Here is a 16066-nt window from a genome sequence, read left to right as displayed (position 1 = left end):
GGTTGTTTGCAGTGATATATACATTGTAGGTTCATTGTCAAGTTCTGCTTGGATTATGTTGTATCTCATGATTTATATTGTTGCTTTTTGTCTTTGAAAAATAGGTGAATAAATAGTTTGTGTTACAGTAATTTCTTGTGTATTCTTACACCAGGGGTTTAAAGCCTGAAAGCCCTAACACCAAAGCTTTATTTACGAATTCTCCAGCACTTGTTAAACATTCAATACAGTGGCACCAGACTGCATCCACTGTTTGGTTTAGTAATTGAGTAGTACACCATCCACATGTATTTGTTGATCAAATGTTTTGACCGAGTCTCAAAGGAATCAAACTCCACTGTGGCCTATCAAGTCCCTCTGTGCAAGAGGCTATCTGCGACACTCAGCCTTGATTTTGTGTGGGTTTTTTGTTTTGGCACATCAAAGGGCCCATGTAGACTTCTATGTAGTCTGGTTCTGTCTCTCAGAGCTTGGAGATGAAAGGTTGGGTTGCGTAAGAACGAAAAGGCTGTTTATGTGAGTGCGCCTGGAGAGCCTCACTGATACTAGGAGCTTCTAATGGAGCAGGACTCTGCCGTGACCATGGAGGAGCTGCTGCCAGCTCGGTGCTGTAAAAGCAAAACCCAGTCGCCAGAGCAGTAAACTAGCACAACTGGCCTGTTAATACTATCATTCACAGTAATTTACATCTCATACATGATGAGCCTTTTACACAGCTGATTGCTTGTTGTCTTCCTTTTCCATCTAGTATGGTTATTTTCATGCATGAGAAGGCACATGCACGCTTGATGGAGCTTTAAAGTGACTCACAGATATTATCATGCTGACAATCTGAGAATCCAAGCTCTTGAGAGCTGCAGTCCACGTGCTGGAAAATGGAAGATAAGTGAAGGAGATGTTTGCTGAGAAAGGGCAAACCCCTCATCTATTGCATTTTCTTTATTTAAACAAATGTCAAAAATTGGAAATGAATATGTGTACATTGTGTTGTGTGTGATAGCTTTAGTGGTGTTTGTTTGCTTTTTGTAAGGAAATCACAAAAATGCAATACAAAAGGTTTACCTGCTATTTCACACAACTTGATTTACAATACTGGTATTTAAAGGCCGTGAAAAGACATTTCCTTGATTAATTGTCAACTTACATATTTAATAAACAGTACAAATATACCTGTGTTTTCAGCTGTCAAATATAGACAAACTAAACTACCTTATACTAAGGCCACAGGAGCAGTTACTACTTTGTTTTAAACAAAAACAGCCTTTGGAAAACACTCAACAAAACAACAGCTAAGTCCAGACAGGCCGTCACACTGGCGACGGAAACCCACTGTTTCCTAATGTTCTCACTCACAGCATGACACAATTCAATGACCTCCTCTGACACAATAAATTACACCTGAATTATCAATTTGGCTCTAATTCTGTGTTTGTGCAGCAGCAATTTGTCACAGCGACACGCTGGGTTTCTCAGGGCTTCTCAGTTCTGGGGCAGAAAGCCCAAACACAGGCGGGGGTGGGGGGGGGGGGGGGGGTTAATGTTGACTTGGCTCTCCTGCAACGCGAAAATCAGTGACAGAGCTGCACTGATGCCTTCGGTGACTCCCAAGAAAGTGGAAAGCGCGTTTACGAGGCCTGTGGGAGGACACTGTGGCTGGTAATTAGACAGCGTAAAAATCATCAGCCTCCACCAGGCCTCGGGCAGTGAAAAGGAGCTAAAGTAAACCAAACCTGACTGTGAAATTGCATTAGACGTCTGTGCTTAGTGGAAAGTGGAAAAAATAGACAAAACCCTTTTTTGCCTTTTATGAGCGTTTCCATTCCCCCAACACTTCCCAGACTCTGCATCACCATTCCTGCTCCTCCTCTCCTCCTCCACAGCGCAGTATATCTCCCTTACGGTGTTAAAGTTCTGTTGTAGGACGCAAACGGAAACAGGATGTTCTTGACTGTGGTTTTGAACATGTCTCTGTCTCTGCTTTCCCACAGATGCTCCCCCGCTCGGAGTGGGACCACAAGAGAGGCTCCCGAGGATCACAGGTTAGTGCTGTCCACACAAGAAGAGGCACAATAATAATCATAAACAGCTGACAGGAAAACACACACATAGGAACAAGCTCCCTGATCTCCGTCACTCGCCTACACACACCTTATAAATGACGCAAATGGCTGAAATATTAACAACTAACAGGCCCGTTCACCCACTCATTTTAGCCCTGGTTAAACAGCATGTCCTGAGGTGTCACTTCCCACCGGAGTCCTTGTTGTACTCTGTTGGACTAAAGGACACAGGCCTGTGATCTGGCTGTAAGGTGCTGCAAGAGCCATTAAAGGCAAGGGAATTGATTCTCGAGGCACTCGGACACAGAGGGCACAGATTGTAGAGGGCAGACACACACCGACACATCTTTGAGATTACATTTCCCATCTTTCGGGGGGAGAATGTGTGTGTGTTTGGGAACTGGTGTATTGAGCTGCTACAGAGCGACATGGCATGGCTCTGTAGTACAGGAAAAACAAACAATGCCCTTGGCTTTGGCATGGCCATATGCAGTATGTGTTCTGTACTTCATGTTCTACTATCTGGAGGATATCCTTTAGAAATGATGAATAGGCAACACGTCTGTGCTGACACTGTGTGCTTGGGTAGCAATAAATGCTGCAAAGTTGGGGTGAAAATCAGGGGATTTTTCTTGAATAGCGATCATAGTGCAGCACACAATTTGGCTTGAAATTAAATTACAGACTGTAATTTCCTAGAGATGCTAAGACTCATATATCTGTTCCCAAAATCAGCCTTAGAGCATTATCCCCTTTGAGGGGAGACATTCTCAAAGAGCCGGTTACACTTTTGAAACTTCGTCCAAGGCTCATATCAATTTGTTATGTGTGGTTAGTAGGCAAGCACATATCCTTTGATTGATGCATTCCCTAAGCTGCCATTAAGGTTTTTTTCATTTGCGTTCATCACTGGAATCCTGTAACAGTCCAGAGACTGAGAAGATGTGTAAGAAGTCGAGGCTTATGTTGGAATCTCTCTCCATCTCGTGGCTATTTTCCCTTGGCTCTGCTCTTTTGGACCAGGCTGTTGGTCAGAGAAGCTGGTAGCGCTGCACTGTGCCATGGCTCCTCGCAGAGTAAATCACACACTCCGCTCTTTAGTCAGTGACCAGAATGTTTGCTTGGTCTTCAGTGTGTCATAGTAATGCACACATTAGCTCATATTCCAAACTACGTATCTTTATTATTTTTCTTCGCGAGCACCCTTGTCCAAAGCATGCGTGGATGTTTTAGCTCAGGAATTGACACTGAAGTTATGTATGGAAAGAGCTATTTAAATATTTGTTTTTCGACTTGGAAACATATTGGTTTTGGAACATTACCCTGGGAGATTATCGCAGAAAAGAGTGTTTGTAGGCCTGGATCTTGTGGCTGTTATTCCAGTGGCGTTTTCTCCCGGAGGCCAAGGGAAGCCAGGCTTCCCCTGTTTTTTCGGATTGTAGTTATTATTTAAATAAATAAATAAAAACACTTTGTTTTGTTTCGATCATTCTCCTTTGCTGTGTGTTGCTGCCGGCCCGTCTCTCCCACATTCTCATTGAGTATTTTACAAAGAGTGAAACAAACAGCGCCCCTCTAGATGTTATGGTGAAACGGTAGATTGCACTCTCTGTTTCGAGAGGAGGCCAGCCGAATCTGGCTTCCCTTGGTGAAAAAAAATGAGGGATTGACCAATCAGATGAGGCTCACGTGATGCCCCTGCCAACCCGTGATTGGTCAGGGCCATGCCAAGGGAAGCCAGAGGCGGCTGGCTTCCCTTGCCTCACAATCCAATCAAATCGCATCAATTTAGTGGTGCAGTGACGCGTCCTAAAATCCAAAAGTAAGCTGCGCTCGGTTTCCCTCGACAAAAAAGCAACGGGATTTCTCCATAGGATTTAGGAAAATAGCTCGAAATAAGGTCAGTGGAAAACAAACCTGTTAGATAAATGCAAGTTTTGTTCAGTCGGATAATCTCCACATGTCTACCCTACTTTTATCATTTTCGAATCATAAATCTAATCGATAAAAGATAGATAGCGTCACTGCATCACTCTCACCGCCGTTAGAAAGTAGCAAGCAACTGAAGCAAGTGCAATTATGGAGGGTGGAGATTTGGAGTATTTAATCAAAAAATAATTGTACTAAACTTCCGCTACAGCAGCAACAACAAATACAATCTGATGACAGGCCGATGCCCAAACTGGAGCTGTGTACAGCGAGGAACAAAGGAGCGAATCGGACGTAAAACGTTAAAGGTCTCCTGATTTAGTTTGTGAATGAATGCTTATTAGAGTTTCGGCTGGAGAGTGCGTGCGGACATGTCGGTTCGATAACAGGCGTGTGTAAGTCCTGCATCTGTATGATACAAATGTGTGTAAAATGATACCGGGTGCTGTAATCACTCATCTGGCTACGTTATTACATTGACCACCACACCCCCGACCCAAAAGAAAGGACGTATTATTGGCTTCCCCTAATTTTTTCCCCACGCCACGCTACTGTGTTATTCTAAGTTACAAAAGGCTGGAAGAGTGGTCTGTGAGGCAGACAAGCCATGATATTGCAGTCATGTTGAAGATTTCTTAAAATCACTGTAAGCACTTCACAAACTGAGGGTTAGGAGGTTAAAATAGGTCACTGACCTTTTTCTTGTTGGATCTATCATGATGGGCTAGAGTATTTTCTAATTAAATTGGGTCCTCTGGCAATACTGAAAAACTACCTACAGGTTTGACTTGCATATTCTGCCTGGGAGATAATTGGATCTGCCACAAATGATACGGACACATTAACAGTTTTCAGCCTCTTACTTTTGATAAAGTGCAGAAAGTATAACATCTCTAAGCTGGTGCCATTTCTCAGATGAATAGATTGACATTTAACTTGGTTTAATTAATAGCATGCATATTCAGTTTGCAAGATGTTTAAAAAAACGTGTGACTATGCCTGCTGCTGCTGATGGATAATATGTGTAACCACTAGTATCATGCGGTTAACCCTCGCTCATTCATCGTCTAGCAAAAGCTATCTGTTTTACCTTATGCATCTCTTTTGTTTGCCCTGTCCTTTATGCTGGCGTTTCTCCTGCCTGTGTCTGTTTCTGTAACTCAGTATTTTTTTGTAATCTTATTTGGCTTCTCTTCTGGAATCAAACACCCTGAAATATGCTCAGGGAAAAACAAGCCTGTCTTTGGAGATGAGATGGCTGCATGTTAGGGGTCAATTGGCTTGACCTTTCCCAGTAAATCTTTAATGAGGCAGTTATTCTTTTTTGTTTTGTTTTGATCCCCCTCACACCCCCTTTTAATAAAATATGTAATAGCGTGTAATTGGATCCTGGCTGCAGCCGAGGACCTGGCTGCAGCCGAGGACCTGGCTCAGCGTAGCTTCGGTCTGAGCTGACGGAGGGGTTGTGAGGGTAGTCGGGTCGCGGTGGGGGTGACTGTTTTGTTGGGAAGTGGGAAGCTGGTGGGCGTAGTTTTGGCTGTTGGAGCTGAGGCAGGGAGCGAGGAGTGTCTCGGCGGAGTTTAGTGTTACCGTTGTGCTGTGATATCATTGCTCTGTTGTTTTAAGTAGAGAACATCTCCCAGGCTCCTCTTCAACTAATCCATCTCGACAGATGTAATCAGGGCCATTACACTAACTGCACTGCCACTGAAACAGAAAACTGCATAGTAATGATTTTTGAAACATGCAGAGGGCTCTGTATAAATTAAATCAACCGAAGAAAAAATAACAATTATTTTAATAATAATAAATTCCCCAGCTTCTTGCTCAGCACATTCCCATATTTCTTGAAGTGTGCGAGGATGTGTTTAGGAGGTTGATTGTAAAATACGTGTATGTATCTGTGTGCTGTCCTTTAGAAAGAGCCAGAGTTGCTCACATTATTGAAATGTGTTTACTAAGAGAATGAAATGCCTTTCATTCTGGAGTAGGCCCCTGAGGCATTTGTCCAGTCTTTAGGGTGGGATACATTATATTCTCACCATTGCACAATTTTAAAAGTCCTCATATCAATGGTATTTTACTAGAGGCTAAAAGGGCTGTATGTTTAGATGAGGGAGCCAAGGGGTTAAAAGTGCATAAAGTGGACCATCTCAGAAATTACAAAAATGTGATCTCTGTTGTGTTTACCATTAATAACCATCATTAGACAGGAGGATCAGAGTTTGTTTGTTGCATCAAATGCATTTAATCTTTCTTCTGCATAGCTATTTGCCAAAAACATGTGGAAACATCAGGAATACCAATAATCATATTTGAATGACTCAGTGTTGTTGCAACAGATGAATTTGATGTTGTTGTTTGCATCAAGTAAATGGGTACAAGAGGACATATTGTAGATGTATGCACTCCAGAATTTAATAATGTATTTTTACGACTGCATTGTACACCGTGTACACAGTGTGGTTTGAGTATAGTTATCATAAACCTTTTGTTAATAAGGTTTTAAAGGTCCCATGTCATGCTTTTCTGGTTATTACCCGTCCCCTTGTGTGTTATGAAGGTTTTTCTGTATGTAAACGGTCTGCAGAGTCAAAACCCCTCAAAGTACACCCTGTAGCGAGTAAAACTCTAACACAGAAAATACCTATCTATGCTGCCCCAGAACGCCTCGTTGGAGATTTCTCTTTTTCAATTTGTTTCTTCCGGGAACCGCATGACGTCATGCGGTTCCCGGAACCAAAATGGACCAATCCGCGGAGCTCCTCACACACCAGGACCTTTAGCGTACATTTTTAACTAACAGGGAGTCCCATTGACTTGCATAGAGCTCCCTGGTTGGTAATAGACGAGTTGGGATCGATACGATACGATATTACTTTATTTGTCAGATCAAGTCTGAAATGTAACTTGCGTCACAGCAGCTCCATGTCCAACATCAACAGACAAATATCCAGACACAAATTCATGAAACACAAACAACAAACATTTAACATAACAGCACAATCAGTGAGAGAAAAGCTGCTCAAAGAGCCTTCAGCGTGCATTTGATCTGGGATTTAGCTCTGTATTTACTGTGAAGAGTGACTGATGCACAAAGGAGTGCTTCAGTCTGACTTTATTGAATCGTGGGACCCTGTATCTCCGATTAGATGGTAGCAGTTCATATTCTCTGTTCAGAACATAGTTTGGGTCAGAGATGATGTTGTTGGACAGCCTCACTAGGTTGTTATGATAGGCTGAGTCATAGAGTCTCTGACAGGGTTGACCAACAATCTTTGAGTAGATTTTTAACAGGTGGAGCAGTTTTGATTTTAAAGCTGCTGACAAACATTTGTACCTGGTAGTATTGCAGTACTGTAGAATGGACACGATCACAGATGTAAAGAACAACAGAAGAATTTCTCTGCTCGCTCCAAAAGACCTAAGACGGCGGAGAAAATAAATTCTTTGTTTTGTCCTTTTGCACAGATATTCAATGTGATCCTTCCATGACAGCAGATGGTCAATCATTACACCCAAGTATTTGTATGAAACTCCCTGCTTGATTTCATCTGTATGGATGACAATGGGGACTTTATGGCAGTCAGATGGTGAGCCAAAAACGATTTCCTCAGTTTTCTTGGTGTTGATCTCAAGAGCATTGCTATCAGTCCACTCGACCACCTGATTTACAGCCTGTTGATGCAGCTCAGGGTCGTCTGTGTTACTGAGCAGAGATATTATTGCAGTATCATCAGAGTACTTAATGATGACTTGATTTGGTGTGTTGTACGACAATCATCAGTGTAGAGAGTAAAGAGCACAGCTGAACTCACACAGCCCTGGGGGGCACCTACATTGGTTATGATGGCAGATGACAGGGTTTTGTTAACCTTCACAAGTTGCTCTCTACTAGTGAGGAAAGCAGCATACCAGTAAATCAGGTATGGATTTACTTCCATTTTGGCCATTTTTGACACCAAGATGTCTGCTTGTATTGTGTTGAATGCTGATGAGAAGTCTAGGAAGAGGGCTCTTGCATAGGTGTTGCGTTTATCTAAATGTTTAGTGATGATGTGAACCAGAGTGGCCACAGCATCTTCCGTACCGCACCCTTGTTTATAGGCAAGTTGGTATGGATCAAGTTTGTCTTGATGTACTGCAGAGTCTAGTCAGTGACAGTCACTCTTTAAATCTTCTGCACTATTCAGACTAAACCAGCACCACGACTTATTTGCAAATATTATTTCATCAATCTTTGGTTCACCTTACTGCAACTAAAGCTGCACATACATACAGCGGAGCGGGCCATGAGTACAGAGACGCTGTGTGGACAAACAGCTTTTCACTTTTCAGGAGTGATAGCCGGTTTGTTTTGACTGGCCCTTGGTTTGGTTTACATTAACTGCTTCGCGGTGCTTATCCATTGCATGTCTATTGACGTACTGTTTCAAACTGTGTTCACACAGGCAGTTAAGACCATTGATCATGCATACTGCTGTTAATCATAGTAAGATGTCATAACAGCCTGTTCATGCATGCTTTAATATATGGCTTGGCTTGTTGAGGAGTCATAAAGTCTGCTTATTGATGCTGGTAATCAGTGTTGTCAAATAGCATGTCAACCATAGCTGGGGGCTTGTGACCAAATATTTCACAGATTTGTGGTTTAAGTGTGACCAGCGGTGCTGGCAAAGAGGCCGGATTAAGAGAGGATCAGTGGGTGTGTCAGGAGCTGGCATCAGCCGAAACAGGAACTGTTCAACCTTTTAAAATCCGTCTGCCTCCTTCCAGTTAAATGCAAAAGATTGGCCAGCCCCGAAAATACCAAATGACTGCAAGCAGGAAATAATCCACATGCTCCAAAAATATTACTTCCTGAATAGCACAAGTAAATCTGCAATGGCACAGAAAATGTCTAATAAATATTTCTCTAAATGATCCAACTGTTAAGGTGCCTCAAATATCTTACAGCTAGCCTATTTCTTTAAAAAGATGCAGCGTTAGTCAGAGCCAGGCTGTCTGTTTTCAACAGTTATTCCGCTAAATGTCAAAGTAACTCCTTCTAAGCGTTACTCTATCAGGACAGTGGGTCTAGTTGTTTTCACTATCCCAAAGGCAAAACTGACCATAATAAACAAACCAAACAGTGTAGATTGCAGGTGAGCCCCTCATCCCATGTGCTTACTGTATATATTAACTAACCAGAAGAGGGATTTGTAATTTTCTCAACGTGCAGGCCTGCTGATGCCAGCTGTCTTCAAGGCCACAGTTCGTGTGTATATGTCTTTTGAAAACAAAGATCTGTCTCACTTAGAAACAGAGGAATTATGAATCATTTTCAAACCGAGGAAGCTGTTGTTTCAATGTTCAAAGAAGCAACCTTTGCCTCCTCTCTATAATTTAGAGTGGTTACTCCCATCTTTCCTCCACACAATTCCGAGATTCAGTCTCTCTAACAGTGATGGGTGTATTTCTCAGAAGAGTCTCTACAGAGAAGAGTGTGAGCCAGTGGCAGACAGCTGTTGACAGTTTCCAGATGTGAATGTGTGTAACTATGAAGGTGGTGTAGTGCAGCAGTAAAAAGAGAATGTATGCTTAGGAGACCATTTAGAAAAATAAGTCATTAAACACACAGAATATACAGCCTCACAGGAAATGTAAAAATACATTGATTTTAATGACGTTTAAAAGAATTTACAAACACTGCAGAAGTGTCCAAGGTAAGCACATCCACCGTGGTGTTTTCAGGAAAATATCAAGAATTGTAAAAGCTCCATCATAACATCTGCCCAAAAGCTTTTTTTCTAGGATACTCACAGTGGTTTTTCCCAGACAGAGGTCACTGTATGGGGCTCCTATGAGATCTATCCTCTCAGCAAGTGAAGCCTGCTGCTGCGGAGATAGCTGTGGCTGATGAATGAAAAAGATCATCTAACCTGACAGGAAATGCTTATATAACGTTATGATATTGTAACTTACTTATAATTCGATCTGTTGCAGGATGTCCATTGATGATTCTCAAGTTTTAGGTTGCAGACTTTTGGGAGATTAGGCACATCTTGACGTATCTTCCAGCCAAACACAACTTTTAAAGCGATGCATATAAAAGCTCGAGCGGTTCAGTGAGAGGGTCTTAATGTGGAGACGAGAGGGCTTGTTTTTTTGCCATTTTTTCAGCTAATTAAGTATAATACAAATTAATTGGAAGCAAGGTCCCCACTGTGTCCCTAAATCTCAAATCCTAACCATGCACCTGGAACTTTCATTGCATTTTATTTTTTAACCTAAGGTTTTAGGTATTACGTTTTTACTCACAGTGCATAGTCACACCCAGCACATGTATTATTCCCTCCCCTTTTATGGTCCAGTTCATTAGGAAGTCAAGCTTGGTGAGACAATTCTAACCGTCCTTGGAAAGTGCTTAAACGGATACACATGTGTGTCTTAGTTCTGCATCCTCTGGATACTCTATTTATTTGAGTGTCAGTCTTTATCCTGCAACATATGTTTTGTTTTAACTTTTGTATTGCCAGTGTTATGAAAACTAGGGATAGATATAATTGGGAGGGATGAAACCCTCTTTTAATGGTCACACATGCAGAGCACACAGCACACACAGTGACATTTGGCCTCTGCATTTAACCCATCCTAGTACCAGGAGTCTAGTACTAGGAGCAGTGGGCAGCTAGTGGGCAGCTAGTGTACAGCACCCGGGGGGTTTCAGTTTGTAGGAGTTGCACATCAGTTGTTTGTGTGTGCACGCATGCGTGTTTGGAGATGCTGAGGACAGACAGATGTTCTCCAGCAGCTATATTCTGTTAAACCCCCTCTTTAGTGAGCTCCTAAATCAGCCTGTAAATGAGCTGAGAGACAGGTGTTTATATGTTATCCTCACAGCATGCATCAGAGGATAGGGAGGAAAAGTAAAATATGTGGAGAAGAGGAGGGATGAGGGGAGTACAATAGTTGTCTGTCCATTAACGTTCATCAGCCATCCCACAGGACTTAAAAAGAGATTAGCTTGGTCCCAGTGCTGACCATGTGTGAGGTTTATCAATAAATGTGCGTCATCATCACGTGTGGATCACCGCGTGTGGAGGAATGCCCTGACACCCGCTGAACACATGGCTTTTGTAATCTTGCAGTCCGATTGGAAACATATAAATACAGTGACTTATCTGATACCACAAGGAAAATAAAATGCGAAACCAGCACTGCTCCCACAGCTGGAGACAAATGAAAGGTGTTCACACATGTATTGTTGGGGTCAACCTCCTGCCACTCAGTGTAAACAGAACAAGTCTGGTGCATGGCTGCTGGTGTCTGAGTGAATGGGACATTGGGGGAGAAAAATCTGATAACATTCTTCGAGGGGAAAAGGGAACTCGCGATCCTATTGGATACATTTGTTGGCAGCCGAGACAGACCTGCGTGTAGTTGTCATTGTGGAGCTGCTCTAGGCACTGGCAATTAAGAGCTAGTTGTGAACTTTTCACTTTTCCCTGCAAAAACAAGGCATGCTGAAGCCTTCGCAGCATTAGGGCAGACGATCAGGAACAAATTATGGCTGTTAGATGTCTCAGGGGTCAGGAGTGGGGAGGTCAAAGGTCAGATTCTAGCGGAGACAGTGCTAATGAGGCCATTCATTAAGCATTAAGTATTGCACAGCTGTTCTGAACATGTGTCAACCTCCTGTTGTTGTCAACTCCTACAACTGTGATGTACCACACCCTACTCCTCCTCACGTTGTTGCTTCTCTGAGCTAAAAGGAACCATATAAGGTACAGAATCAAGCCTTTGATGTGCGAGTGGATGTAAGTGTGCCAGTGCATGTGATACCACAATTATAATACAGTCTACAAAGCTTGGCAGGATCGCAGTTCCACATGGGGAATTAAATATGTCTCCTATGATAGGAATCCAAAGTAAAGTGTCTATTGTTTTCTTACTTACTTATTGTTGTGTTTGGGAATTGTTTATAGGTATCATTTGTTTTAATTTGTTCCATATTGGGAATTGTTTATAGGTATCATTTGTTTTAATTTGTTCCATATTGTTTTTTCCTTGAGCTAAATGGCTGTGTGTGTTCTGTGGTAGTTTTAAACCAAGTCTTTGTTGTATGAATAAAGAAAGACTAGAAGTGAGATATTTAATCAGAGCCTTTACTTAAGAATAAGTAGCAATAAGGCAGGGTACTATACTCTAACCGTGACAAGTAAAAGTACTGCCTTCAAAACTGTTTGTAAAGAAAAGTATGTTTCAAATATCAGCAAAATGGAAATGTACTAGTAGTCCTTCTGCAGGCTGAACCACCTACATCTGTGTTTTACTATTATAAATGGTGTTAAATGTGTACAAAAACAGTCAGCAGCAGTAAGGAGTGTAGTTGTATTTGCAGAGTGTGCTCGGTCGCACTTGTAGTAGATGCAGTACACCTCATCCTCACTGCAGCAAGGTGAGAGGTTAGACAACTGGAGGTCAGAATAACAACCGTTAGAGCTGCTGTAAAGTTACTCTTTGTTGCAGGCTGTGGGTTAAACTCATTTTATATTTTTCTGTGGAATGTTGATATGCTTCACATTTCAAAACCCAGCAAAGAGATGTAGAAAGACGCATTGAATTAAAATACTCAAACCTGCATTCATCCCTTCTTTTGCTACTTTGGCTAATTGTTCAATGTTTTCTGTCAACCAGAGAAATACACATCTAACAGTAGCTGCTCCATGTTCTCCAACTAGTTACTAGTCACTAACTTTGTCCTTATGCGGATTGGCGCTGGGTAGGTAGTGTCCCTTCGGTTTGTCAAAACTCCTAGCTTTCTGTTGCCAAAATCAACACTAATGAGAGCATCGAGACTAAATCAAAATAAGAAACGCAAAAATAATATGCTTAAGATGCCAAATCCTGTGTAGATTTGAGTTAAAATAGAATGTAAATACCTTTATTGGTGAAAGTTTAAGAATAAGTTAGGATTATACTTAAAAATTAGTATTGGAGTCATTGCACTTTTCCAATAGAAAGAGTTAAAAAAGTGTGTCTCTGTGCCTAAACTAAAACGTATAACTTCAGCATACTGTAGCGACCCTGCATAGGATGTCCAGGGTGTCACTCAGGCATAGGGTTGCCAACTTCCAGAAATGGAAAAACGGGACACATGCATGTGTCCCCCGCGCGCGCTGGAAGATTTTCGGGTTCTGGCGGATTTAGTTACTTTTTTTTGTTACTTTATTTTGGTTTTAGGGTTAGGGTTAGGTTAGGGTTATGTTATTTAATTATTTTGGGGGAGCCAGCACCCTAGGGTTCGAGGGGTCAAACCCCCCAAAACCCTCAAAATGCATAGAAAACTATGCATACCTATCACACAATACAAACACAATGATCTTACACCTGCATTAGGCTACTGCATTACATTGTATATCAGCATGTTCAAATCGGATAGGTGGGCACTAGGGACATCTGGGCACCTAGATGTACAATTGGCTATTTTGTCCAAAATGTTAAAAAATAAATATTTGAAAAATGGTATTAAGTAATGCGAAGTATACATGATGTGAACATGCACGGTACATCATTATTAGACTTAATGTTATCCTTCAACCAACCATTTTCCCAGCATTTTCCCATCAATCAGCTGACTGACACACACACACACACACACACACACACACACACACACACACACACACACACACACACACACACGCACACACACACACACACACACACACACACACACACACACACACACACACACACACACACACACACACACAGAAGACCCGAGACAGATCTCCACTCACAGGCTTTATCCAACTGTGTTTTTCTTCCACTATTTGTTGTAAGACACAAGTCTTTTCTTTTTAGAAGGGACAGGGCCCAGAACCACATCCTCTCTCTCTTCTCCTCTTTCATTATCACCTCCTCCACCGGCAGCGCTCATTTTCCCACACACACGTGCGAGCATTGTGCCTGCCCTGTCAACTGAGCGGTCCTAGCGCCCTTCTCATACAGCACACAAACACACAGGCAAGCAGCCAGACACACTGCATTGCGCGCAAACAGAAACATATTTTTTATTTTTCCCTTTAGTCCGGGACAAACAATGTCCCGTACGGGACACGCCCTTTTTGGCTCAAATACGGGACGTCCCGGCTAATACGGGACGGTTGGCAACCCTACTCAGGCATCCCCCGTCTCTCTGCCAATCATAGAGCTGCACAGTGATGCTGGTTGAGGTGCGGGCCTGTGGTTGGGGGAGCGGACGGGGGAGGGCGGGGAGTTGTGACGTAGACACTGCTATATATATATATGTGTAGGGGTAGGAGTTAGGTTAGTGTGAGGTAGAACCCACAAAGTGTACATGTACCTGTGATCATCTGTAAGAACTAGAGTTATTAAAGCCTAATAACGAGAAGCCTGTTTCCGACTCACCTTGTGAACGTTACATTGGTGTCAGAAGTGACTTTTCGAACGGAGGACGTCTATCCTGACGGGAGTCCGTAACTGCGTCACGGAGCTAGCCGGGAAGCTAGCGGAGATGGAAAAGTTCAGCAAGATGGGAGTGAAGCAGGAAAGTAGTGATGAAGAGCAGTCGCGTTTTCTCCCGGAGGCCAAGGGAAGCCAGGCTTCCCTTGTTTTTTCGGATTGTATTTATAATTTAAATAAATAAATAAAAACACTTTGTTTTGTTTCGATCATTCTCCTTTGCTGTGTGTTGCTGCCGGCCCGTCTCTCCCCCATTCTCATTGAGTATTTTACAAAGAGTGAAACAAACAGCGCCCCTCTAGATGTTATGGTGAAACAGTAGATTGCACTCACTGTTGCGAGAGGAGGCCAGCCGAATCTGGCTTCCCTTGGTGAAAAAAAATGGAGGGATTGACCAATCAGATGAGGCCCACGTGATGCCCCTGCCAACCTGTGATTGGTCAGGGCCATGCCAAGGGAAGCCAGCCGCCTCTTGCTTCCCTTCAGAGGCGGCTGGCGATTTGATTGGACACTGCCATCCAATCAAATCACATCAACATCAGTTTTAATACTGTAACTGTCACCACCGCCGTTAGAAATTATCAAGCAAATGAAGCATTATGGAGGGTGGAGATTTGGCGTACTTAATCAAACATAACTTTACTAAACTTCCGCTACAGCAGCAACTAAAAATTAAATCAGATGACAGGCCAATGCCCGCACTCGAGCTGTGTGTACACCAGTCTATGGTCTACACAGAGGAAAAAGGGAGAGAATCGGACGTTCAATGAGGACAATTATGTCCGCACGGAGTGGCTAACTGGAAGCGCTAAACTTCAGCGTCTATTTTGCTGGCCATGTCTTCTTTTTGACAAGGATTCGTGCTCCCTGAACAATCCTTGGGCAACTTCAGGATTCCTCGACCTTGCCAACCTGTCACGGGCAATTGAGAGGCACGGTAAATCCAAAAATCACATAGATTGTGTTATTGTCACTCTGCATACATTAATAAGTAAAATGCTTAAATTGATAAGGAGAGAGTTCAGCTGGAGAGTGCGTGCGGATCTTTCGGTTAGATAACAGGCGTGTGCAAGTCCTGCATCTGTGTGATACAAATGTGTGTAAAATGATACCGGGCGCTGTAATCACTCATCTGGTTACGTTATTGACCACCCCCCCGACCCAAAATATGGGCTTCCCCTACATTTTTCCCCACGCCACGCTACTGATGAAGAGGAAGATGGAGTATGCGGGTGGTCGAAGGACATGAGTAGAGAGTTCATGAGTGCACGGGAGGCGAGAGAGCGCCTGAGAGAGTCGGCGGTGAAGATGGCTAGAGACGCGGGAATGTCGCCGTCTTCAGCGGCATTTCGTGCCATTTCCAAGCTGGATGTAAACAACAATGGCGGCGCCCATCAACCAGCAGCAGCCGCCGCCGGGTCTGTGAAAACACCCAAATACTCGGGTAAGGCAGACTGGGAGGCTTTCCATGCCCAATTTGAAATACTTGCACATGCTGGGGGGTGGTCAATAGAGACTAAAGCACTACAGCTAGCTTTGTGCCTCACAGACGAGGCTCTTTCATGTCTGCTACTGCTTAGCCCTGTGGACCGACTCAGCTATGAAGC

At 43.0% G+C, this 16066-nt stretch overlaps 1 protein-coding gene across 2 annotated transcripts in view; it reads left to right on the top strand.

Annotated features, from left to right (window-relative positions):
• The window catches only part of pde3a (phosphodiesterase 3A, cGMP-inhibited), a 102096-nt gene that overhangs the window by 36941 nt on the left and 49089 nt on the right, over positions 1–16066 (top strand). For both annotated transcript variants that reach the window (XM_034204976.1, XM_034204975.1), the window contains exon 2: positions 1989–2039. In XM_034204976.1, the coding sequence (XP_034060867.1) occupies positions 1989–2039 (51 nt within the window). The remainder of the gene's footprint in view (positions 1–1988; positions 2040–16066) is intronic.

This window comes from Gymnodraco acuticeps, unplaced genomic scaffold (genome assembly GCF_902827175.1).
Source record: "Gymnodraco acuticeps unplaced genomic scaffold, fGymAcu1.1, whole genome shotgun sequence".
Classification (NCBI taxonomy): domain Eukaryota; kingdom Metazoa; phylum Chordata; class Actinopteri; order Perciformes; family Bathydraconidae; genus Gymnodraco; species Gymnodraco acuticeps.
Note: the sequence above shows the minus strand (reverse complement) of the source record. Positions and strands in the feature narration are given on the sequence as shown.